We start from the raw sequence: 25470 nt of genomic DNA, 5'->3' as shown, positions 1-25470 counted from the left end.
TAGTAAGAATCTGGATGATACGTCTGGTCCTAAAGGCTAAGTATGGTTATCATTTTTTTTTTTTAGAGAGATTCACTTTTCCTCTCTAACTATGCTATAGAATATGTTCTCTTGCTGTTCCCAATGGTCCAGTAGATTCATTTCCCATTTGAAAATGATTTTTCTTTTTCAAAGAATACAGCTCTGTAGGATTCACCCTAATATGGGAGCTTTTTCTTGGACTGCTCTTCTTGGAATGATTATCTTAGGCTCTGTTTCCAGTGCTGTGCATTCCATATAGCTGTTTTGTTTAGTGAATGAAACCCTTTTACCAAAAGTCAACTTCCTACTTCAGAATTGCTGCTTTCTCCTTTTTGACCTATGTCGGGTTCTACCTTCCATTCTAATTCAGCAATATGTTTAAAAGAGGTTTGTAATTTTTAGTAAGAAATCTGCATATTTCAATTGGGAAGATCAAATAAGACAATCTGTTCTGTCATATTGTTGGAATTGAAATCATCCATACTTTTTTTTTTTTTTTTTTTTTTGGTTTTTCGAGACAGGGTTTCTCTGTGTAGCTTTGCGCCTTTCCTGGGACTCACTTGGTAGTCCAGGCTGGCCTCGAACTCATAGAGATCCGCCTGCCTCTGCCTCCCAAGTGCTGGGATTAAAGGCATGCGCCACCACCGCCCGGCTAAAATCATCCATACTTTTCTCCTAGTCTTTGGTGGATGAGTGGCTAGAAAACTACAAGCAAGATGAAAATGCAGGATTCTTGGAGCTCATTAATTTTTTCATCCGATCCTGTGGATGTAAAAGTGAGGAAACTTGCCTACCTCTTCCTGATCCCTACCCGTCAGGTTTAAAACTTTCCTTCTGCTTATGAGTACAGTTGAAATTGTCTAAGTAAAGAAGGTAAGACGAGAGCTAGCTTACTTAACTACACTTTTTATGTGTAAGTATTGGAAGTAATTTAGTAGGGAACTATGTTGATTTTGAGTCACAACCTTTTGGTGGAAAAGAATCTTGCTTTGGCCATGGTAATGATAGGCACAGATTTAAAACTGGACTATCATACATACAAAAAGCCTTGGAGGCTTTTTCATTTTATTTTTTCTGAGATGGGGCTTCACTATATATCCCAGACTGGCCTTGATCCTGAAGCAATCCTCCTGCCTCACTCAATCTTCTGAGTACTGGGATTACAGGTATGCACATGACATCAAGTGCTTTTAGTCTTTGTATATGAGGCAATCTATTACTTGTTTCTATTTATCAACCATTTCACCTATATTTTTCCTCAGCCTCTGGAGTGCTGGAATTGCAGGTGTGCACAAAACACTGAGTGCCTTTTAGTCTTTATAGATGAGATAGTCTATTATTCTTATTTCTCAGCCACTATGTTTTCTGTCTGATGGTGTGGAGCCCCGAAACTCCACATGCCAAGGCTTAGTTTATTGTGCCAGGGAGCATCAACTTGTTTTTATAAGATTTCATCATCTGGCCTAGTCTTGTCTTTTTTTTCTCTGTTTGGGGGAATTTTTTTTAAACCATAGTTTTTCACTACATAATTCATTTTCACAATTACATAATTACTTTTTTCAGAAGTTATTTCATAGCATATGTACAAATGAATGGTGACAGGCTCATGAGTAGGGTGGATTCAAGTTGTCTGATTGCTCCTTAAGCTCTTCTCAATATTTCCTCTAGTTCATCCTGGAATGTATCTGTGTCTAAACTGTTTTCTTTTTATGTTTTCTTTTTTCTTTTTTCTTCAATTTCCAGGCACTGTAACTCCTGAGATGTTCAAGATGATGTCCAACTCAGAGATCATCCAGCACCTAACAGAACAGTTTAATGAGGTGAAGGAAGCCAATCAGGATCATCTTGCTCTTCTTAGTCTGAATTCAAAACACAAGGCTCATTGCCCCTTTATTTCTGATTCTGGGAAATAGCTTTTATAAGGAAGAGTTCTTTTTTAAAATAAAAGGGACTTACAGAAATTAGCTGGCATGCCTTTGGGATTAGGTGATGTTCCACAATGAAGTATATCGAGTTATATTTTCACTGTGCTATTGGGTTTTGACATTCAAATCCCTGAACTTTCATAGACCTAGTAATTTTCCTATTCTTCCCATAAACCCTTTTGTAGGATTCAGGGGACTATCCCCTAATGGCTCCAGGCCCATCCTGGAAGAAGTTTCAGGGAAGCTTCTGTGAGTTTGTGAAGACATTGGTCTATCAGTGCCAGTACAGCCTCCTCTATGATGGCTTTCCTATGGATGACCTCATCTCCCTGCTTGTTGGCCTCTCAGATTCCCAAGTCCGCGCCTTCCGTCATACTAGTACCCTGGCTGGTGAGCACTCACACAACTCTGGGCTCTCCCGAGATTAATGAGGTGGAGGAAGCTTTTATTCCATGTTCTGGGTTTTCTTCCCCACCTGCATCAATGTTATTCAGTACCTTGTTGCTTGTATCCTAGACCGACCTAATGGATATAGGAAAGGGAGAGACCACAGTAATGATTCCCAGTTTTCCTATCTTCTCAGAGCATACCCATGACAACAGACTGGGGCATAAAAGGCCAAAAGATGTTTCAGGAGAGAGCCATTCCAGGACAGGAAACCTTAGGACTGAAGGGTCACCCTGCTTTTTTTTTTTTTTTTTTTTTTTTTTTTTTTTCCCTTTTTTTTTTTTACACTCATGCTCTCTTCTGACTTGAACACTGGCTTCCTTGTTTCTTCTGACTCAAAGCCATGAAGCTAATGACTTCTCTGGTAAGAGTTGCACTCCAATTGAGTCTGCACAAAGACAACAATCAGCGTCAGTATGAGGCTGAACGAAGCAAGGGGCCAGAACGGAGAGCACCAGAGCGACTGGAGAGTCTGCTGGAGAAACTAAAAGAGGTGAGAAAGGTTCCTGGCTCCTTCCCCCCTCTTCCAGCTTTTATCTTCTGCAGCCCAGACATTATCAAGCTCTATACTTTTCTCAGTAAGTACAGGCCTCAAGGAGCCTTTCAGATAAAGAAAAATAGGGACTGGCAGCAGTTTTCCTGAACTCATCTGATCAGAAAGTCATTGTGTATTCCTCTTGGTTTGGGACATAGACTCACAGATGTTTAATTTGGAGAAATGTTACAGTTTTCTGTATTTCCCTTTCATTCCATTTCCATAGGTCTGCAAGCATTATCAGCAGTGTTTAGATGTTATACTGGCATGCCAAGTTAAGTTTGAACTTCATATTAAATGTACAGCACAGATTATCATAGGGGTGCTTAAAAACAACAAATGATAAGGGAGGCCAAGTTATTGGGAAATGGAAAAAGCACAAACCTTCCAATCACCCTTAGATACAAATTTTATTCTGGTAGTTGTTTTAGAGGGCCTTATGTAGCTTCTAAATCTTGAGTTTCCTTTTCTTTAAAAAGAGTCAATTCTTGTGGGAGGAATTGGGAGAAGGGAAAGGATATGACCAAAATATATTGTACAAAAAATGTAAAAAAATTAAAAATAAAGAGGTAATTCTACCTTCTAATCAATTTAAATAAGATAATGATTGAATTGGCTACCCAGCCACACAGTAAGTTTGCTTTGTTTTCCTTTTGGTAGGCTTTTCATCACTCTGACAGATACCTGAGAGGAACAGTTCAGAGAGGGAAGGTTTTATCCTGGCTCATAGTTTCAGAGGTTTCAGTCAATGTTCAGGTGGTTCCATGACTTTGTGCCTGTGGTGAAGCTGACTATTAAAGCCTAGAGGTTATGTTGGAGCAGGGCCACTCATAGAAGCAGTGAGGGGACAGAAGGTTCTGGGGACAAGCTATTTCCTTCAAAGACATGACCCCAGTGACCTACATCATCCAGCTAAGTCTTATCTCCTCATAAGTCCATTTAGCTATGAACTCATCTGTGGATTAATCCATTGATGAAGTTAGAACCTTTAGGATCCAGTCATCTCTTAAAAGTTTATCAGCAGGTAACTTACACACACACACACACACACAACACACACACACACACACACACACACACCACACACACACACACATATACACATATACATCTTTTGGGGAGGCATTTTTAAACTATAATACCTTTGGCAGACATAAGCCTTGGGAAAATCTTTTAGACTGATTCAACTTCCAGTAGCAGTGTTTGACTCAATCTGTCTTCTACTCCTTGCTAGTGACTCTTCCACCTTGAGGTTGGTAGGACATACCATGTATCTATTGATGATTTTCTCAATCCTCATAAAAAACAATTGCTTCTCTGCTATGCCAGAAGAGAAGGAAATAATTGCTACAGTGTGCATCTGTCTTACTTTTCACTTGTTCTGTTTTGCTATGGCACTGAGAATTGAATCCAAGGCCTTAGATCTGCCAAGTAGGCACTGTCACTGAGCTGTATCAGCCTGAGAAGCAAAATTTTGTGTTACTCCATTTTCATGTGCTGTTTTTCATTGTCAGGATGATATTAAAGGCCTACATATACTAATAGATGTGTCTAGTATTTTAAATTATGATAGATAATAATGTGTCATAGACCCACATTAGATCTGCAGATGAGTTTTCTGTGGTTTCAGTTTCCCACAGTCAACAAAGGTTCAAAAATCTCCAAAGTAGCTGGCCATGGTAGCACATGCCTTTAATCTTAGCACTCAGGAGGCAGAGGCAGGAGGATCTCTGTGAGCTCCAAGCCAGCCAGGCTAAATAATGAGACCTTGTCTCAAAAACAAAAAAGAACCCCAAAGTACAGTATGACTATTTTGGGGGGGGGTAAGAGAAAGAGACCAAAGTTCACATAACATTATTCCAACATTATTTTTGTTTCTCTATGTGATTTACAAACTAGTTTCTCATAGGTGTACACACACATAGAAACACATAATAAATTTTGAACATCCTTAATCCAAAAATGTAAATTCTAAAATGTTCTGCAAAACTTTTTTTTTTTTTTTTTTTTGGTTTTTCGAGACAGGGTTTCTCTGTGTAGCTTTGCGCCTTTCCTGGAGCTCACTTGATAGCCCAGGCTGGCCTCGAACTCACAGAGATCCGCCTGCCTCTGCCTCCCGAGTGCTGGGATTAAAGGCGTGTGCCACCAACGCCCGGCTCTGCAAAACTTTTTAAGCACCAGTATGACACTTAGAAATTTTTTTCATTTTGGAGTGTATTTCAGATTTGGATTTGGAAATTGTGTTTCCAATGAGTAAAGTCTATATAAATATTCCAGAATCCCAAAACTGTAAAATCTGTAACGCCACTTGTCCCAAGAATTTTATATAAAGATATATTCAACCTATATGGATGGTTTTGATACTGTCTGTAGTTTAAGCATTGCTTGAAAGTTTTGGTATATATTCTCTATGAAAAGGGAGAGCTGTACTAGTGTGAGTCTTTGTTTTTATTTTCTGGACTATTCTCCCATTTTAGTCTCCCTATCATACTGTTTTCTTCTGTTCATTTGTTAATGTGTATCAACCCTTTAGTCCACTTTTTCTGTAATATACTTTATTTACTTTATAGTATTTCCTTACTTCCTTGATTTTCCACTGAATGGGACAGTACCTAAATTTTAGCCCCGTTTTTTCAAAATTTCTCTCTAAACAAGTGCATCTTGTCACCAGTGGTCTTTTCTCAGTTTCCCTTTTATAGATATCTGTAAAATTTGGTACTGATTATCTTTTAAATGTGAAAAACTTAAGATGTTATAGAACATGATTGTAATGAATACTATATACACAGTGCATTCCATAAACAATATTTCATTAGCTTATCTGTTTTGATAGCTTATAGTAAGTTATGGACATAGTAGTTCTTCAGCCCTAAAGGTTTAAGTATACCCTCTTAAAAGTAACATGTCTTTGTTACTCAATACCATTTTTTTCCTGTCCCCCAAAGTCCTTTCTAATTAATCCAGACTTAAAATTCCCCATTCAGGACTTAAGTAAGGATATTTGATGATGGTGTTTCTGGAGCCTCTTAATATTCTCTTCCTTGGGATAGGGTCTTGTTTATGTAGGCTAGGCTGGCCTCAAACTCCTGACTCCCTGTGCTAGAATTAGAGGTATGCACTAACACTTGACTTTCTCTTTTAATCTTACACAGAGTGTCTGCTTCCTTAGATTTCCCCCAATATATTGACGTATTGAAGAAATGGGATTAGTTGATTCAAAGATGTTTTCTTCTTATAATTCTACTTACCCAGTATATAGTTCATTTAGTCAAGGGTTTCTCAGCCATGGCATTATTGACGCTGGGAAACTGTCCTGGCTGTGTATGTTGTTAGCACTGTTCCCTTGCCTCTGTCTACTAGATTCCAATAATGCTTTGATATCCAGTCCAGTCTGACAACCAAAACTTTAAAAAATACTGATTTAAAAATAGTCTTATTTTTTGAGAATTTTATACAGTGCATTTTGATCATATTCACCCCTCCCCAACTCCTCCACCCCACTACTCTATACATTCAACTTTGTCCTCTATTTTTCTTTTTCATTAAGTTCATTTTGTGCTACCAATATAATCTTGGGTGTGTGGCCTTCCATCGGAGTACAATTTGCTTACCAGGGGCAACACTCTCAAAGAAAACTGACTCTCCCTTTACCACTAGCTACCAGTTTCTAGTAGCTTCTAGGCTAGGGGTGGGACTTCATGTAAATCTCCTTTTTCCATGCTGGGATTTGGCCTCCCTTGAGCTTGTAAGGGGCTTGTTCATGCTGTCAGAATCAATGAATTCATATGCAGCCCTGCTGTGTCCACAGGATACTGTTTCTCTGTATTCATCTACCACTTCTGGCTCTTCTACAATGATACCTGAACCTTGGAAGGAGGGGATTCAGACATTGCCAGATATTCTTTGGGTGCTGTGTTGGGTGTTGGGTTCACACTGGTCCTTGGAAAAAAGAAACAGAGACACTCTAGGATGAATTTTATAGCCTTTTGCTGCTCAGCCTCTGGTGAACTGACTTCCTATAGCCTTGGAATTTTTTTTTTATTGTTACTCAGTTACACCTTTTAGCAAGTCAATTTTATATACCAAAACCTCTTATCTAAGCTCCCCAAAGAGACAAATGCCAGAGCAAATTCCCAGCTGCAGGACATCTCAATTTGCTGAGTCCTTCCACAACCAAGTTTTACATAGGCTTTGAACCTTTAGGAAGCACTCAGATAAGATTTTCATGCTTCAAACAGAAGGTACCAGCCAGACACAGAAGGTAGCAGTCACAAAAAGCAGATAAAAGCCAGGCTCTAACACTCAGGAATCAAACCAGCTGTAGAAGTTTGCAGGATCTCTTGCACAGCCACATTTGGGAAACAGAATTGTCCAGTTGAAAATTACTTATCCAATTTCTTTCATCTCTTTTTATTGGTTATACTTTTATCAAAATTCACTTATTAAAATTTCATTTTGAGGCTGGTCAGATCACTCAGTGGGTAAAAACACTTGTTTGAAAGCCTAAGTTCATACCTAACACTCACACTCACACGGTGGAAAGAGAACCGACTTCTGAGACTGACTTCTACATATATATTTATGTATATATATACATATATATGTATGTATACACATACACGCGCATATATATATACATACTTCCCCCTCAAATGAATACATTCAATACATTTTTTAAAAATTTCATTTCCCCAATTAATAGTAGTCAAAAACAAAACTGTCAGGTATGAATAGAATAACCCCAATCAGAAGGGACATTTTTTTTAAAAGATTAGTTATTTATAAAGAGGATGTCAGGTCCTCTGGAGCTGAAGTTACAATTAATTTTGAGCCATGTGATAAGGGTGCTGGGAACTGACCTTGGGTGCTTTGGAAAAGCAGTATGGGGGGCTGGAGTGATGGCTCAGTGGTTAAGAGCACTGACTGCTCTTCTGGAGGACCAGGGTTCAATTCCCAGCACCCACATGGCAGCTAACAACTGTAACTCTGAGATCTGACACCCTCACACATCTAGACATGCAGACAAAACAGTAATGAATGTAAAATAAAGATAAATTATTTTTTTTTAAAAGGAAAAGCATTATGTACTCTTAACTGCTGAACCACCTCTCCAGTCCTCAGGGACATTATTTTCTATCAAACACAAAGCAACCTTGAGGTATTAGACTACACTGCTTCTTTTGTAATTAGAAGGGACTATAGGATACTTGAGCGTTCACACTATGTCCTTCAATAAACAGGAAGTGGGTAGATGTTAGATTTTTCTGTATCTGTGATGTTATGTTATTGAGGTACAAGAGGGATAGACTGACCTTGTTCCTTTATCCAGTTCCAAGAAAATCAAGAGGAGATAGAGGGGATGATGAATGCCATCTTCAGAGGTGTTTTTGTCCATCGGTACAGGTGAGTCAGTTATGGGCTCTTACTGAAGCTACTGTCCTTCGTGATAGCATGGGAAATGACAAGGTCCTTTCCAGTGCTCAGTTTTTTAGTTAGTTCCAGGACTATTTCAGCTGGAGTGAAAACTGACTGGTTTATCCCACCCTGAAAAGGCTCTTGTGAGTTCTTCTGGGAAGGAAGGTCAGAGATCAAGATATTACTTAGTATTTTCCTCCTCTTGACCTTCCCCAAGTCCTGGCCCTGCTTCTGTCTTTGTACAGTTGGAGACTTGAGCACACAATGGCAGAGACCTGACAGGTGGTTTTCCTTCATGTCTGGCTCAGCAAGACTTTTTCTAGCTTAGCCTGTGGTTTCATAGTGTTTGAAGAACTGATAGAATTAAATTTTACCTGTTTTAGAATTGGAGTATTTGTAGTAGTGTCTCACTTTTGTCTATATTTCAACTTCTGATTCTCCAGAACTTTAATCATTTCTTGAAATGGAATTGAAAAATGGTACATTTTAGTCAACACTTAAGTGAACTTTCAGAATTGGCTTTTAAAGGAGTATGGGGATGTAGTTGTACAAGGTTAAATTATCTCTTATGCTGTTTATAGAAAGAAGCATTTAATTTCATGTATTTCATGTGTTTAGGTTGGAATGTGGAAATGAAAGGCCTAGTACTTGGTGTTTTTTCACAAACATAACTTCATTGAGAGTGCTGTGTGGTAGGCCAAAAAGTAACATTTGAGAGAAGATAATTTGTGAGTTTGTCTCTCTGTCTAGGGACATCCTTCCTGAGATTCGTGCTATCTGCATCGAGGAGATTGGGTGTTGGATGCAAAGCTATAGCACCTCCTTTCTTAATGACAGCTACTTAAAATACATTGGCTGGACCCTGCATGATAAGGTCAGGTTAAATCACCCTCCTCCCTGTTACCTGCTTCTTCTAACCTGTCCTGAACACTTCAGCTTTTCTTGGTCTGCTCCTCAAACATTCATATAGTGAGATCATTTCACAGTGATCTCCCCATCAAGGCATTGAACCTTGAGATTACTGCAGTGCTGAGGAAGGTAGGATAAAGCAGAAATGAGAAAAGCATTCAGGAGTCCGAATACCTTTGAAACCTTAGAAGTCATGGAGGAAGAAGGTATTCCCTATGAAACAGCAAATAGGTGATGGTAACACAAGTGCCAGAGTGCCAGCCAAAGGGATTCTTTTCATCATAATCATCTAGTGCTCATAGGAGCCTTTTGCATTTTCATTGAGAAATCAGCTCTTTACTGTTTCTTACATCCTGAGAGTCCTTGGTGTAGAGATCACCCATGTCCAGAATGAAGAACGGTGAGGGGCACATGGAGGCTCTGTTGGGATTTTTGGTCAGTCATGTTTCCCTTCTTCTGTCCCCTTCCTCAACAGCACAAGGACGTCCGCCTAAAGTGTGTGAAGGCTCTGGAAGGGCTGTATAGCAACCAGGAGCTGAGCACACGCATGGAACTCTTTACCAACCGCTTCAAGGTAAGATGAGGACAACATTCCCAGGTTTGGCTCATTGTTATGGTTCCCATTTCCCCACCTTAGGTCTTTCCACCTAGCTTCTCTGGCAGACTGATAGCTATTCTGGATATAGCTCCTGCTCCCTCTGTGTTAGGTAGGAGCTTCAGATTTCAGGAGACTGTGATGTTTTGGAATGGGTGCAGTGAGAGATTGGATAATGCTCTTTGCACAGGACCGGATGGTTTCCATGGTCATGGACAGAGAGTGTGAAGTAGCAGTGGAGGCCATCAAGTTGCTGACCCTTATCCTGAAGTGAGTTGTGGGAAATGGGGAGGCAGCCTCACAGATTTGCCTTTGTACCCTCAAACAGGCCCCTCCAGAGTTTTGTTCCCTGCCTTGTGTGCAGATTGGAAGACAGAGGGCATTCCTGAGTTGTAGGGTGGAAGGGTACTTCCCTATCTTTAACTCCCCCACTCTTCACTTAAACATTTTCTGTGAGTCATGTCCATGTAGGTGTTGCCTTGTTTTGGTCTACCCCTGACTATATGAGAGGACTATCATTCATATACATACACACACACACACACACACACACACACACACACCCTTACTCCTTTTTCTTGCAGGAACATGGAGGGAGTGCTGACCAGTGCAGACTGTGAGAAAATCTACTCTATTGTGTACATTTCTAATCGTGCCATGGCCTCTTCTGCAGGGGAGTTTGTGTACTGGAAGTAAGTGGTGTGTGTTTGTCATACTATCCTCTGTCTGTCTGTCTGTCTGTCTGTCTGTCTCTCTCTCTCTCTCTCTCACACACACACACACACACACACACACACACTTTCTCTCTCTCACCTCTCTGCTCTACCTAGGGACTTAGCAAAATTCTTGAAGTCTCTCTTGTTGTCCCTTCCTCCCATGCTATGCTCTTTCTATGTATCCATCCTACCAGGATCTTCTATCCTGAGTGTGAGGCAAAATCAGTGGGTAGCAGTGAGCGACGCCGGAGTCCACAAGCCCAGAGGACTTTCATCTGCCTTTTACTGTCCTTCTTTATGGAGAGTGAGGTAATGTAGGAAGGGGATGTAATGCCTATAAGGAGAGGACAAGAGGGGCAGTGGGTAGGAGGGCCTTGCTTACCAACAGCCACTTGCTAGAGTAGTTTGATGTGGCATCAGTGGATAACTTACTGGGAACCTTCTTTCACAGCATCACAACCATGCTGCTTACTTGGTAGATAGCTTGTGGGACTGTGCAGCGTCTTACCTGAAGGACTGGGAGAGTCTGATAAGTCTGCTTCTGCAGAAGGACCAGAGTGCGTGCTGAATGGTAGCTGGGGTTGAGTATTTTGAACCTTCTAGTGTGAAACTGAGAGGTTTGGGGTTTTATTTTGTTTTGTTTTGTTTTGTTTTTTGCCTGACTTGGAAAAATCGACAGAGGTGTCCTGGGGAGGGAATGTGGAGATGGAGGATGGCAAATCTGTGGTTTTACTTTTGATCCTCTTTTTATCCCAGATCTGGGTGATATGCAGGAGAGAATGCTGATAGAAATCCTTGTGTCCAGTGCCCGGCAAGCTGCGGAGGGTCACCCACCAGTGGGGCGCATCACAGGGAAGAAGGTGGGCCTGAGTGATGGGTTGTAATTGGTCAGTAATATTGGAACCAGATGGCTATTGGCCGTCTTCACCTCTACATTCTGTGTTAGGGCCCCGGCCTTCCTCTTTTCCTTCTAAGACTCCCATCTCCATATAAAAGACATCTGAAGGATATGCTGAGTTTTTCCTCCTCATTCGGAGAAGTTCATGGAACAGAAGTGTGTGCAGATATACCTACCCTCTGTACCCAGTGTTTCTTCACATTTTCCCACCCCTAATGACTAATCTCAGGGTCTGACTGCCAAAGAACGCAAGCTTCAAGCTTATGACAAGATGAAGCTGGCTGAGCACCTCATCCCCGTCTTGCCCCAGCTCCTAGCCAAGGTAAGAGCATCTTGTATAGCCTAGAGTCTAAGTGGTTGAGGGACCAACCCCAAGGCAGGATGGGGGAAGGATTTGCCTCTTGTCTCTTAATTAACATGACACTCTCTCCACTACAGTTCTCAGCAGATGCAGAGAATGTTGCTCCCCTGCTCCGCCTGCTCAGTTACTTTGACCTCAGCATTTACTGCACTCAGCGCTTAGAGAAGGTGAGGAGGCAGCTCATTTTCTAGACCTTGCTGCTCCCCTGCTTATGTTAAGGGTTTTTCGTTGGTTGGTTTATTTCTGCAAGGCCCTGTGTTCAGAAAGAATCTATAGGCCCATTTTCTGTCTGTCTGTCTGTCTGTCTGTCTGCCTGTCTTATCTATCTATCTATCTATCTATCTATCTATCTATCTATCTATCTATCTATCTATCTATCTATCTCATCTATCTATCCATCTCTTATCTGTTTATATCTGTCTACCTACCTGCCTACCTACTACCTACCTATCCATCCATCCATCCATCCTTCTATTCTTATCCCTAAACATCACTACTTTCATCCTTCTTTGTCACTCTTCAGCTTATAATCCGCCATACCTTGTCTCCCTTTTAGCACTTGGAGCTGCTTCTGCAACAACTCCAGGAGGTGGTGGTGAAGCATGTAGAACCTGAGGTGCTTGAGGCTGCAGCACGCGGCCTCTATCTGCTCTGTAAGCCGGAGTTCACCTTCTTCAGCAGAGTAGACTTTGCCCGAAGCCAACTAGTGGATCTTCTGACTGATAGATTCCAGCAGGAGCTTGATGACCTAATGCAGGTGGTACTAAATAGCAGGGCACCCCAAGGAGGGTAAGAGAGGGCCAGGATTAATGATGAGTTCTTGAGAAACTCTTGCTGTGAGCTTCTTTGTTCCTCAGTCGTCCTTCCCAGATGAGGATGAGGTATACAGTCTGACAGCCACTCTGAAACGTCTCTCTGCATTTTACAAGTGAGCAGCTCTCCTGCCCCTTCCCTTTCTTCTAGTATTGATGGAGTTGATTGCCTTGAATGTGTCCCGGCATAACATGTATCTCCTTACAGTGCTCATGACCTGACTCGCTGGGAGATCTCTGAACCATGTTCTCGACTAATCCAGAAGGCTGTGGACACGGGAGAAGTTCCTCACCAGGCAGGTGATGGGCTGGACACACAGAGGCAGGGCAGATGACTCTCAGGGCAGATGACTGTGTCTTGGAGGCTACCTTGCCTGGGCAGCCCCAGTCCTGGGGTGTGCAGTGGACTAGGGAGGAAGGTTGGGTGGGTTATTCTGTTCTTCTCTGAACAGTGCCTGGAAATAGGAGCAATCTTCTTGGTATTCCTAGGAGCCAAGGAGAATGTTGAGGAATTCTAGGAGACTGAATAAACCAAAAAGATGTGACATTTTTACCTAGGCTAGAAGCCTCTGGACATTGTCCAAAATAATCCCTTCTTTTCCATCAGAAAGGAATTCTGTTTCCCTGGTCTATCTTCTCTTTTCTTTATTGAGATGAGGTTTGTTATTGTTTGTTTGTTTGTGACAGGGTATCTCTATGTAGCCCTGTCTTAGAATTTGCTTTGTTGACCAGGCTGGCCTCAGACTCACAGAGATACTCCTGTCTCTGCCTCCTGAGTGCTGGAGTTAAAGGCGTGTGCTACTACACTCCGGCTTCTCTCTTCTTACTGATTGTGTGTGTGACAGTGCTGACACTTCCTCACTCTTGCTCTCTAGCCCCCTGATTTGACTCAAACCCCATTTTTCTGACATTTTGTGTTTATAGGTGATTTTGCCGGCCTTGAGTATTGTATATTTTTCCATTCTCTGGACAGTAACGCACGTTTCAGAGTCTACTTCCCATGTAAGTATGGGTTTGAGGAGGAAAGTGGGAATGGAGGAGCCTAAACCTTCATTCCTCTTTGAAGCAAGCTGCTCTCTTTACAGAGGCAGCTGATGAGTCTGAAGAAAAGAATGGTAGCCTTCTGTGAACTTTGCCAGAGCTGCCTCTCAGATGTAGACCCAGAGATCCAGGAGCAGGTAAGCATGTGTGTCCTGCAGTTTGAGGAGACTGTTCTCCGGAGAAATGAGCTATAGAATCATATAGTCTTTGTAAGTATTCTGATTTTTGTAATTATCCTTTTCTTCTTCCCAACAGGCTTTTGTCTTATTGAGTGACTTGCTTCTCATCTTCAGTCCTCAGATGATTGTAGGGGGACGGGATTTCCTTAGGCCCCTTGTCTTTTTTCCGGAAGCTACTCTCCAGTCAGAACTAGCCAGTTTCCTCATGGATCACGTCTTTCTCCAGCCTGGAGAACTGGGCAATGGTACATGAACTCTAGGCCCGGAGCTTAGGAAGGGGGGGTTGGACTGAGCCTGGCTACAGTATCTTGGGCAGGAGGCCTAAGCCTGTGACTGGTTCGTTTTTTGCTGGTCAGGTCAGTCTCAGGAGGATCATGTCCAGATAGAGCTTCTGCACCAGCGGCGCCGCCTACTTGCTGGCTTTTGCAAGCTGCTGCTCTATGGGGTACTGGAGTTAGATGCAGCCTCAGACGTTTTCAAACACTACAACAAGGTAATCAGATCCCCCGACATGAAAGACAAGTTGAACATAGCCCTGGCTTCAAACACTGCAGCATCTAAGAAAGGAAGTCAGTCAAGGGTTGAGGACAGTCTGAGAGAATCGGGCTTAAAAGAGAAGTAGGAGAGAACAGCAGTAGGAGTTTAGAAAAAAGGACAAAGAAAAGAGTATGGAGGGCGAATACTTAAATAGAAAAGGCTATTGGCTGGGAAATACCTTATTTTTCCAATTGAGAAATCTGTTTTCCCTGCTTTAAACCTAATCTACAGGATGGGATATTCAAGAAAGAAAATAGTGGGGAGAGTCAGGCCTCCAGGATAACCTATGGGATAGCTAGCTCCATTTCTTCAGCCTGCCATTGTATCCCTCTCTATTTACTGAGCACCTGCTATACACCAGACATGCCAGGTCCTAAGGGCAAAGCAATGAGCAGCACAGGAGTTCTTGTACAGAACTCTAGACTGAGGGGAGGGATGTGCAGGCTCCATTGGTGTCTGAGGGTGGTACTGGTGCACCCAGTACCTTTTCTCCAACAGTTGGGTTCAACCAATTCCTGCCCTGAGGTTTTTTCAGTAAGTGGTTTCTTTTGGACACTATACTATTAGAGATGAGTTATTTGTGTTCACATAACTGTTTTTCTACCTTAGTCTCTTTGGGAAGGAGTTATGATTAAGGATGTGAAGGAAGAAACCAAGGAGATTTTTCCCCGTGGTTAATGTTACCTTCTTCACTTCCTCTCCCTCAGTTCTATGAAGACTATGGTGATATTATCAAGGAAACATTAACTCGAGCAAGACAAATTGACCGGTGTCAGTGCTCTCGGATCCTGCTCCTGAGCCTAAAGCAGGTGATCTTGTCTAGATACCTTACAATTGTAGCATACTTTTCCTAGATTTCCACCTCATTATCTAGTCCCAGCATCTCAGAGATGATGCTGCAAGATCTTTAAGAAGAGAAACTTTCTTGACTCACTTCTTGTAACAGGTTTCTTCACACCTCATAGACCCTGTCTTAGTCATTGTTTTATTGCTGTGAAGAGAAACCATGACCAAGGCAACTCTTATAAATACTTTTAATTGGGGCCTTGCTTCCAGTTTCAGAGGTTTTAGTCCTTTATTATCACGGCAGAGAGCATGATGGCATGTAGGCAGTCACTGGAGCAGTAGCTAAGAGCTACCTTCTGATTCTTAGGGCAGAAAGAGGGAGAGTAACTCTGGTCTTGGCTTGGCCTTTGAAACCTCAGAGCCCACTCCAGTGACACACTTTCTCCAGCAAGACTACACCTACTAATCCTTTTAATCTGTCTATTCTGCTAGCAAGACCACACCTCCTAATTTTTCTAATCCTTGGTGACTAAGCATTCAGAGCCTATGGGGGCCATTCTTATTTAAATCACCACAGACCCCAATCTAACTGACCAGGCAGTTTCTCCTTCCCCAGGCCCCATAGAAATCAGTTATTAACACCAATACTAAAGTAATAGAGAATTAAAATTTTTTTATTGTTTATTTTTATTTAAGTAGGTGTTCTACCTGCATGCATGTCTGTGCATCATGTGCCTATGGAGCCAGAAGAGGGAGTCAGATCCAATCCCTGGGACTGGAATTATAGATGGTTGTGAGCCACCATGTGGGTGCTGAGGATTGAATCCAGGTGCTCTGGAAGAGAGCAAATGCTCTTAGCCACTGAGCCAGCTCTCCAGCTTCTAGGGAATTCTTGATTACTTTTTAGACTTTTTTTTTTTTTACAACCTCCTTCATTTATGACAGACATTTAATTTTTTTAAAATTATTTCTTTTGTGTGTGTTGCTGGAGTGGGAAGGAAGCATGTACTATTGTGTAAGTGTGGAAATCAGAGGAAAGTGTGGAAATTGGTTTTCTCCTTCTACTATGTGGGTTCTAGGGATTGAATTCATGTTGTCAGCCTTGGTAGCAAGCACCTTTACCTGCTTTACATTTCACCAGCCTGATCAGCGAGATTTTTATTCATCACTGTAGAGCTAAAATGCTGAGGATGGTGCTCAGTGGTATGGTGAGACTGTGTGTGATTCCCAAGAGCACATTTTTAAAAACTCTCAGCAGGGTGGAGATGCTCTGCTGTAGGGGGTCAGGATGTGGATGTATCTAGGGAGGAAAGATAGAAGATGGCACTCCACACCCCAAGCCTTGTGGAGTCTTGAGTAGAGAAGAGAGTTATGCTTTTCTAGAACTCCCTTGTCTCCTGGACACAGCTGTACACAGAACTGATGCAGGAGCAGGGCCCTCAGGGCCTGACAGAACTGCCAGCCTTCATCGAGATGAGGGACCTGGCCCGGAGATTTGCCTTGAGCTTTGGACCCCAGCAGCTTCACAACCGAGACCTTGTGGTCATGCTGCACAAGTGAGGAAGGAAGTGCTGGTTGGAGGTCGGGCACAGGGAGGGCAGGGAATCAGGTGTTGGTGGGAAGGGTAACCATGTGTAGAAGCAGCAGGCAGGCTGGTGGTAAGTGTGGCCTGTGCAGCAAGGATGTGGGGATGATACACTTGACTAGGATAGTTCAGACTCTAACTGAAATTATTCTACCCAATCAAGGGAAGGCATCAAGTTCTCATTGTCTGAGCTTCCTCCTGCTGGCTCTTCCAGTGAGCCACCAAATCTTGCATTCCTGGAGCTCCTTTCAGAGTTCTCCCCCCGCCTCTTCCATCAGGACAAGCAGCTACTGTAAGTTAGTGGTTGAGTAGAGTTGTGGATTTACAGAAGAGTCTGGGGAAGGCTCGGTTCATTTATTCTCTGTCCCATCCCTTCTTAGACTATCCTATCTGGAAAAATGTCTGCAGCGTGTCTCCAAGGCACCTAGCCATCCCTGGCGTCCAGTTACCACCTACTACCACTCCCTCAACCCTGTAGAGAACACAGCAGAGGCCAGTCCTCAGGGACCCCCCTACTCCAAGAAGAGGCGTGTTGAAGGTAAGGGGTCAGGGTTGGGGTAGGTAGGCATCAGTGTGTTCAGCACCACATCCTAGTTGCCTTTGCCTGATAATAGGAGATAGGTTTTAGTCTCCTTCAAACTTAACACTTTGTGGAATATTTCATCAGGCACCAGCTGTCATTCATTTTCTTCATCATTTGGCTAGCCAGCTTAAAAATGCCAAAGATTGAACCAAGCAGTCTTTTCAGGGTGCACCTCCTTGACAGCAAACAATGCACTGATTTCACCACTTGTCTTAAAATTTACCCAACGTCTTTAATTTGCTTTTTTTTTACATTGTCTCAAGTAATAGTCTAATCAATTTGATATGCTAATGTGCATTTGCTAGCATGCACTTTAAAATGTAATTTTAAAACCATTAACGGTTTTAATGAGATGTAATTTACATACCATGAAAGTCAAAGTCATCATTTTAATGTGTGTGCTTCAATGGCTTTTGTTTCCTCAACAAGTTTTAATTGTGTATGTGTGAGGGGTCGGGAGGGAGAGAGAGAATGTGCATGTGAACACAGGTACCTGTGAACTGAACTTGGATCTTTTGAAAGAGCAGTACATGCTCTTAACTGCTGGCCATCTCTTCACTACTTTTTTTTTTTTTTTAAATTTTAGTTCTTAATAGTTCTTAATCTTTTTTGTTTGTTTACATTTTTGTTGTTGTTTTGTTTTTAGAGACAGTGTTTCTCTTTGTAGTCCTAGCTGTCCTGGAACTCACTTTGTAGACCAGGCTGGCCTCAAACACACATAGATCTGCTTGCCTCTGCCTCCCTAGTGCTAGGACTAAAGGCATGCACCACCACTGCCCAGCAGGTTTTTAATTTTTAAGTGAGACTTTAATGTTTTAATTTTGTTTATTAGTCTTAAAATTATTTTAAGTGTATGATGCATATAGCATGCACTTACTATGTTGTGCATGAGGAGCTTAGAGGACAGCGCTGTAGAGTTGATTCTCTCCTTTACATGGATTCTGAGTATTAAACTCGGATTTGGAGCTTTACCAACTAGCAGTTTCATGTGCTGAGCCATCTTACCATCCTACCAGTCTTTAATGTTCAGACACTCTGATTGCTTCAAAAGAAAGTATATCCTTGTTACATCATGGTTCTCCCTGTCCTCCTAACCCTGGGTACTGTCACTGATCTTCCTCTCTCTGAATTTGCCTCTGGCAGACACTTTGTCTAAATAGCACCAATACATTATGTGGCTTTGTGTGTCTCTATTCTTTTGCTTAGTCTGTTTTTGCGGTTCTTTCTATAGCAGAATAGTAGTCCACTGTATGGCCAATACCTATTTTACTCACTCATGAGTTGATTAACATTTGAGTTGTTGCCGTTGTTTGGTATGCATGGTGCTGCTAAAATTCTTATACAGGGTTTTGAGTGGATATATCTTGATGTATACTTAGGAATGGAATTTCTGGCTTGGTCATATTGAAGCTCTACATTTAACTTTATAGCGAGATACCAAACTATTCTCCAAAGTACCTGCATCATTTTACATTCCTACCAGCAATGATTGGGAACCCAAGTGCTTCCTCTCTCAATATTTGTGAATGTCTGGGTTTCTTCTTATCTTATCTCTCTCCCATTGACTAAATTGGTATCTCATTCTCTTCAGTTTGTATTTCCCTACTGACTAACAAAATTGAGTTTTCTACTTCATGTTCTCATGGTCAGTTGATATTTAGTGAATTGCTTATTAAAACTTTTGTCCATTTTTTTTTTTTTTGGTTTTTTGAGATGGGGTTTCTCTGTGTAGTTTGATTCCTGTCCTGGATCTCGCTTTGAAGACCAGGCTGGCTTCAAACTCACAGAGATTTGCTTGGCTCTGCCTCCCCAGTACTGGGATTAAAGGTGTGCGCCATCACTGCCCAGTTGTTCATTTCTTTTTGAGACAAAGTCTTATGTAGCCTAGGCAGGACTTGACCTCTGTATAGTGGAAGATGACCTTGAACTTCAGATTTCTCTGCCTCCACTTCCCAGGTGACTGACAAACTTTGGCCACCATGCCCACCTTTTTTCATTTAAAATTGTGTTGTCTTTTTATTGATGAGTTGTTGAGGGTTCTTTACACATTCTAGATAGATTTTTATTAGATAAAGAGATACAAATATGTTCTTAAATTCTTTGAGTTACCTTTTTATGCTGTTGATATTCTTCTGTTATTTTTATTTTGTTGATATCCCTAATTAGGGTGAATTCTATTTTTTAATTTTTTAAACTTGAATATGTAATGTCTAATTGGCTAATTAACCATTGATTTATCCAAGTTCATCAAGATTTACTTATGGCTACAGTCCCTGCTGTCTATAATCCTTCATATAGGTTAACGGCAGCAACTTTTGGGTTGTTGGTTTCTGTGTACATACATGGTTACAGAGGAGGAAGAGAGTTAATAGAGGAATGCTCACCCCTGGCAAATGGTGACATTTGACTGATGTTTTAAAATCACCACCTGGATTTTCTCAGGGAAAGAGGGCCTCTGGTGTGGACACCTCAGTTGGTGGCATCTTCCTTCTTTGCCCTCTGTAGTTGGCAGAGAAAGTACTCAGCCTTCTTGGTAAGATGACATTAGCGTTGCCATCCTTCCATCTTCTGACTTCAGAAAACCCTGTCTCTCTAGCCCTTATGCATCCACTCCAGCCTCTGGTCCCCAAATGGTTATCAATCTAGAATGGATAAAATTTCAGAATTCTAACAGACTGCTTAATTTTGGGCAATCAGTCATCTCCCACATTTGTCATCAAATGTTTATGCCCTCTGTGAAGTGGATATTTTTCTCTATCTGCCTTATTTCCTAGATAGGTTGTATTTGCTAGGACAGGAGCTATACATAATGACACAGCATCATGCTGTATACACAGGTACATTGTTATGTAGGGCTCTGCTCATTGAGGTGGAATAAAATAAGGCCACATAGATTTTCCATTCTTTTGTGCTTAACTTTCCCTAAAGAAACTCTGGACAGGTTTTGTAAAAGTAACCCATGTCAGGTTCCTGATCTATTTAATATATGTGTATCTGCTTCTTTGTAGGCCCCTGTAGGCCTCAGGGAAAAGAGCCTTCATCCCAGGAAGAAAGCCTTCAACTGAACAGTAGCCCCCCAACACCTACCCTCACCTCCACAGCATTGAAGAGGAGGCAGTCCCTGAGGCCAGTGGGCAAGAGGCAAAAAGGTAGACCAGGACCAGGACCAGAGATGATCAGCAGGTGAAGCCGGAGGATGGTGTTTCTGTTCTTCCTCCCACAGCACACTCTAATCTTGGTGTGCTTTTCTGTTGCTTTTATGGCTGCAAAATGTCTCCCTCACACTCCATGCTGTTCTCTACTCTTTTTACCCTTTGCTTTTTCTCAAACCTTGTCACTCACCCTGCTTTATTCTCAACAGTCAGCAACTCTCAGGCACCCAGAGGTTGAAGGTGTCAAGTGCACAGTCTCTCCAGATTCATTGTGATCCTTCAGGCTCTGGTTTGGGCAAGCAACTAACTCGGTGAGGTTCCTCTTTCCCATGCTGCTGTCACCCACTCTGATTCCTTACCTGAGCCAGTGCTCCTTGAATTGTTTTGGTCCCAGAACACTCCTTCCAGCATACATAGCATGCTTCTCCAGTGTGTAAAGGGCTCCTCCACCTGCTGCTGGAAGTCTGTCTTTCCCTGTGCCTATGAGAAACTCAGGGTCTGGAAGGACCATCTGAAAACCTGTACTCTTTGCCACTACCACAGACTCAGCCTTATGGAAGAGGATGAGGAAGAAGAGCTAGGACTTCTGGATGGATCATCTGAAGAATGGCAAGGTGGAGACAAGGTATGGGCCCAGCAGTCCCCTTCCCCAAAACTAGAGTCTGAGACTCCTGTTACCAGTTCATGATGCCCTTGTTTCTGAAAGCTGCTAAAGATTGTTGGAAAGAATCATGGACTGAAGGAGGAAAAGTTGCAGACTTCGTTTAGACTTTACTTTTATTAAATAAGGAGCCCAGGAATGATCAGAGGCCATTCACACATACAATCTCAGCACTTGGGAGACTGAGACAAGAGAATTACTATGAGCTTAAGGCTACCCTAGGCTACAAAGTGGCTTCCAGGCCAGCCTGGGCTATCCAGTGAGACCCTGCTTTGAAAACTGAAAGGAAAAGAAGTTAGAAATGCAAAGGCCAGCAAGATTGTTTAGCAGATAAAGGTCCCTCCTTCTAAGCCTGAAGGCTTGAGTTCAGTTCCCAGAACCCATGTGGTAGAAGGAGAGAAATTACTTCCAAAACTTGTCCCCTGACCTACACACAGTACTACACACTCATTCTTTCTTTTTTCCTCACACACACACACACACACACACACACACACACACACACACACACGCACACACGTACACACGCACACATAAATAAATGTTAAAAAAGGAAAAAGTATTGGAGCAGCACATTCCTTCACAGTTCCAAGATCAAAATTGTTGCCACTGAATTTCTCAACAACTGAAAGAGTTCTTAGAGCCAGAGACAGAAGTCCCTTAGCCCATTCCTTCCTTCCACACCATTCCTTCCCTCTTTCCTGAAAAGGCTGCCTATACTTGTCCCCCACTCACCCCTTTCTCTTTCCTGCTACCTGGTTTCTTAGGTGGATAATCTGATCTAGTAAGCAAAACAGAGAGCTTGAAGTGAGGTCAACTGAATGTGAGTCCTTAGTTTCATACCAGGTTAGCTGTTGCTTGTCTCAGTCTCATTTCTCCATCCTTACAACGGAGTGTTTATAAATAGTGTAGAGTACAAAGCGTTAGTTCAGAGAAGCATGGACCATAGGCTTATAAATGGCAGACATTTATTCCTTCAGCTCTGAAAACTAGAAGTAAGCACAGATGGGTTGTGGTAAGGGCCCACTGCTAGTTGCAGGCTGTCTCGCACGTAGGCAAGAGCAAGCTAACCTGGCCTCTTGTAAAGGCACTAACATAGTTGTAAGGGCTGCACCCCCTCACCTAAACACATTCTGAAGGTCACCTCTACTTCTGTGGGCCCCAAGGATTAGGATCTCAACATACATGTCAGGTAGGTCTTGCAGGAGGTAGAGGGGAGGACAGCCTGCAGACAGTCAATCCGCGCTGAGCTAATACTGTATGCTGTTATTTTAGTGTCTTCTCTGGGAGGGCTGAGAGTGGATAGAATAGGAGAATGGAGGCTTTGTGCTCAGAGGAAAATCCAAATTGCACCTTCATACTTCTGTTCAAATAACCTGTACAGAGTTCTAGGACAATCCCACTCTCTAGCTCCAGAGCTGAATGTATGTAAAAAGGGTTCAGCCAGCAGACCAAGAGAGGAGTCGGTTCTGTGATTTATCCCTTGAGACGTCAGAAGGAACCATATTTCTGTTGGTAGGTATAATTTAGAACAGCCTTTCTAATTCTTGACTGTTTGCTTCAGCTGCTTCATAGCCCTTCTTCCAGTGAGCGTGGGCTGGACCTATTAGATACTACAGAGCTGAACATGGAGGTGAGCATTCCAGAGCTAGTGTGTGTGTCCTTGGAAGTGATGGTGGCCAGCTGTCTATCCATCCAATAGACGGAAGACCAGAACCTGTGGGCAGCTCTATGTGGTCTTCAGGAGCCCTTGTGGGGAACTAGAATGGCTACCCTAGAACACACAGCCTTCTGTTTACTATTTGGTCTCTTCCCACCATGACTCCATGTCTTACATTCTCTTTCTCGTTGCAGGATTTCTGATGGGAACTTTGGGCCCCTCCCCTTCTCTACTTCCCACTTCTACTTAAAGGCCGTGAGTGAGCAGAAGGAAGGAGTAAAACGAAGTATTCCTTTGGGCCCTACCAAGTACTTTAAAGGAAAGAGAAATGGCCTTGTTTTTCAAACCTCCATTTCTTTCTGAAGTGGGGGCTGTATAGAGAAGCCATGAGCCCTGTCATCCTTAATGCACCAGAGCTCTATGCTTATGCCTATTTGCAGGGTTGGAGTTGGGTAGGGGGCTTCACCTCAGCACTGGAGTTTAGTAAACCTTTGGTTTTCTACTTGGTACTTCTTCCCAGAAACACTGCCAAGCTCTAGATACAAACTCTCAATAAACATGTTCAAAGCTGTTTCCAGGTATGGCTTGAGATTGTAATGCTGATGAAGATTGGGTTCTTTGGCTTCCTGACACCGTGGCCCCCTATTTAAGTGCCTCCATACCCTCAGATATTTTGTGTATAGGTTCTCAAGGATGGATGGATCAGTCAGTGAGATGAGTGGGACAGGTGGCTGAGGAGAGTTAAGCTATCTCTGAGCAGTTACACTAATGATGATAGTGTAGGCCAAAGTGAGAGAAGATGGCACTGATAGGCAGGTGAGGTAGAGACTTCTTGAAACGTGTTGTTTCACCCACCTAGCCCAGGGTGCATGGGATGGTGGGTATCACCCATTAGTTCTTTTCAGGGTAGTTTCATACCCTTATCCCAAAGATGTGGATGTTTTCGTACAATAGCTGAGAGTACAAAGATACAGAATTTAATGTACATATCCAAACCCAAATCTAAGAATTGGAGGAAAGCGACTCTGTCCATGCTTCCCTAGCCAGTTACTCACAAGTCCTGTTGCAGTGTTCTCTAACACATATCTCTGGGGTGTTCTCTACTGATTGTACTGGTGTTCTCACCTGATTGTCACAAAATTGCCTCAGGAGACCTGCCTTCTGGAAGCTGGACTTGTTATTCTTGCTCTGCCTCTTGCAGCAGCATAGGACCTCTGTACTGTTACCAGATAGGCTGTCGCAACACATGAAGACAACTGGGTGGCTTTCTGATGTCACTACTTTCTTCCATGGCTTAAGGAGCTCTTTACACTTTCTGGGGAGATATGTAAGATTCAAGGTCTTTTCCTGCCCTTTATTATGGGTCCTTTCTGAGCACCACCATCCAGCCAATGGTTGTGTGGAAAGAACAGTCTTCCAGTGATCAGGCCAAACCATTTCTACCGTCCCCACCTTGCTGGTCTTGCCCCACTTCCTCTCTCCTTCCAGGTAAAAGAGGAGGTTAGAGTATGAGTCTCTTTGGAAGGCAGCCTAGTGCAGCAGATTCAGGGATCCATGGAATCTGGAAACAGTTGGAACACTGAGGTATAAATATATAAGAAATAAGAGGTAGAGGAATCCAGGAGGGGAAAGATACCTGAAGGCATTTTAAATACCAGCTAAGTTAAAGAAATTTCAGAAGTGAAAAGGAGAACTTGGAGATTTTGTAAATTTGGACAGCCAGATAACAATGTGGTAGGTTGATCCCTGGCCTCAGAATCTGCAGATGTATTAGACCTCCTACCCCTCAGATCCTAATTGTTTGACACTGTGTCGGGAGATTGGGTCATCTTCCCTTTAAATATGGGCGCTCTCTCAGGGTTTCTATGGCTGTGAAGCCATAGAGGTGAGGAAAGGGTTTGTTTGGCTTACACTTACATTACTACTAATTGTAGTCCATTGGAGGAAGTCAGAAAAGGAACTCAAATAGAGCCAGAACCCAGAGGCAGGAGCTGATGCAGAGGCCACAGAATGGTGCTGCTTACTGGCTTACTCATCATGGCTTGCTCAGATTGTTTTCTTACAGAATCCAGGACCAACAGCCCAGGCATGGTACCACCCACAGGGCCCTTCCCCTCACCGATCAGTAAGGAAATGGATCTCATGGAGGCATTTTCTCTCAACTGAGGTTCCCTCCCTTAGGATGACTAGCTTGTGTCAAGTTGACATAAAACTAGGCAGGATGGTCTCTGAGTGTTCAGCTAATAGAGTATGGTAGAAATGATGCTAGAGCAGTTTATGAGCTTAGACTTTAAGGAAACTGCCTGATTCTGCTTCTGGTTTCTTAAGCTGGGCAGTTCTGGAGTCAGGTATCCCACTGTGAGAAAGCCTAAGCAGCTACATGGACAGGCTGTGTGCAGTTGCTCCAGCCAACAACTTTCAGAGGTTCCAGCCAGCATCCAGCAACATCCAGCACTTGGTGCCAAATGTGGTCTAGACAGGAATTAGATGATCCCAGCCCTAACTTGTAAGTTTCCTCAGAGAAGGTCCAGGCACTGGGAAGCTGATATGAGCCATCCATTCTGTACTCATGTTTTCCAAAGCCCTGACCTTGAGTATAAGAGGTGGTTTTTTTACACTACAGAATCTAGAGAGGTTTGTTGTGTTGCCATG

General features: G+C 42.6%; 1 protein-coding gene across 2 annotated transcripts in view; it reads left to right on the top strand.

Moving 5' to 3' along the window:
- The window catches only part of Stag3 (stromal antigen 3), a 30701-nt gene extending 7310 nt beyond the window's left edge, over positions 1–23391 (top strand). For both annotated transcript variants that reach the window (XM_037198354.1, XM_037198355.1), the window contains exons 5-34: positions 701–797; positions 1765–1841; positions 2132–2336; positions 2735–2886; positions 8258–8331; positions 9094–9217; positions 9728–9826; positions 10038–10117; positions 10432–10539; positions 10758–10872; positions 11015–11120; positions 11320–11423; positions 11691–11783; positions 11900–11989; positions 12379–12579; positions 12680–12750; positions 12843–12930; positions 13559–13636; positions 13720–13812; positions 13931–14099; positions 14211–14347; positions 15099–15200; positions 16585–16733; positions 16926–17054; positions 17143–17300; positions 20354–20528; positions 20707–20808; positions 21041–21122; positions 22723–22791; positions 23013–23391. In XM_037198354.1, coding sequence (XP_037054249.1) covers positions 701–797; positions 1765–1841; positions 2132–2336; positions 2735–2886; positions 8258–8331; positions 9094–9217; positions 9728–9826; positions 10038–10117; positions 10432–10539; positions 10758–10872; positions 11015–11120; positions 11320–11423; positions 11691–11783; positions 11900–11989; positions 12379–12579; positions 12680–12750; positions 12843–12930; positions 13559–13636; positions 13720–13812; positions 13931–14099; positions 14211–14347; positions 15099–15200; positions 16585–16733; positions 16926–17054; positions 17143–17300; positions 20354–20528; positions 20707–20808; positions 21041–21122; positions 22723–22791; positions 23013–23021 — 3336 coding nt within the window. In that variant the 3' untranslated portion in view covers positions 23022–23391. The remainder of the gene's footprint in view (positions 1–700; positions 798–1764; positions 1842–2131; positions 2337–2734; positions 2887–8257; positions 8332–9093; positions 9218–9727; positions 9827–10037; positions 10118–10431; positions 10540–10757; positions 10873–11014; positions 11121–11319; positions 11424–11690; positions 11784–11899; positions 11990–12378; positions 12580–12679; positions 12751–12842; positions 12931–13558; positions 13637–13719; positions 13813–13930; positions 14100–14210; positions 14348–15098; positions 15201–16584; positions 16734–16925; positions 17055–17142; positions 17301–20353; positions 20529–20706; positions 20809–21040; positions 21123–22722; positions 22792–23012) is intronic.
- Positions 23392–25470: the final 2079 nt, after the last annotated feature.

Source organism: Peromyscus leucopus, chromosome 23, assembly GCF_004664715.2.
Source record: "Peromyscus leucopus breed LL Stock chromosome 23, UCI_PerLeu_2.1, whole genome shotgun sequence".
Taxonomy (NCBI): domain Eukaryota; kingdom Metazoa; phylum Chordata; class Mammalia; order Rodentia; family Cricetidae; genus Peromyscus; species Peromyscus leucopus.
Note: the sequence above shows the minus strand (reverse complement) of the source record. Positions and strands in the feature narration are given on the sequence as shown.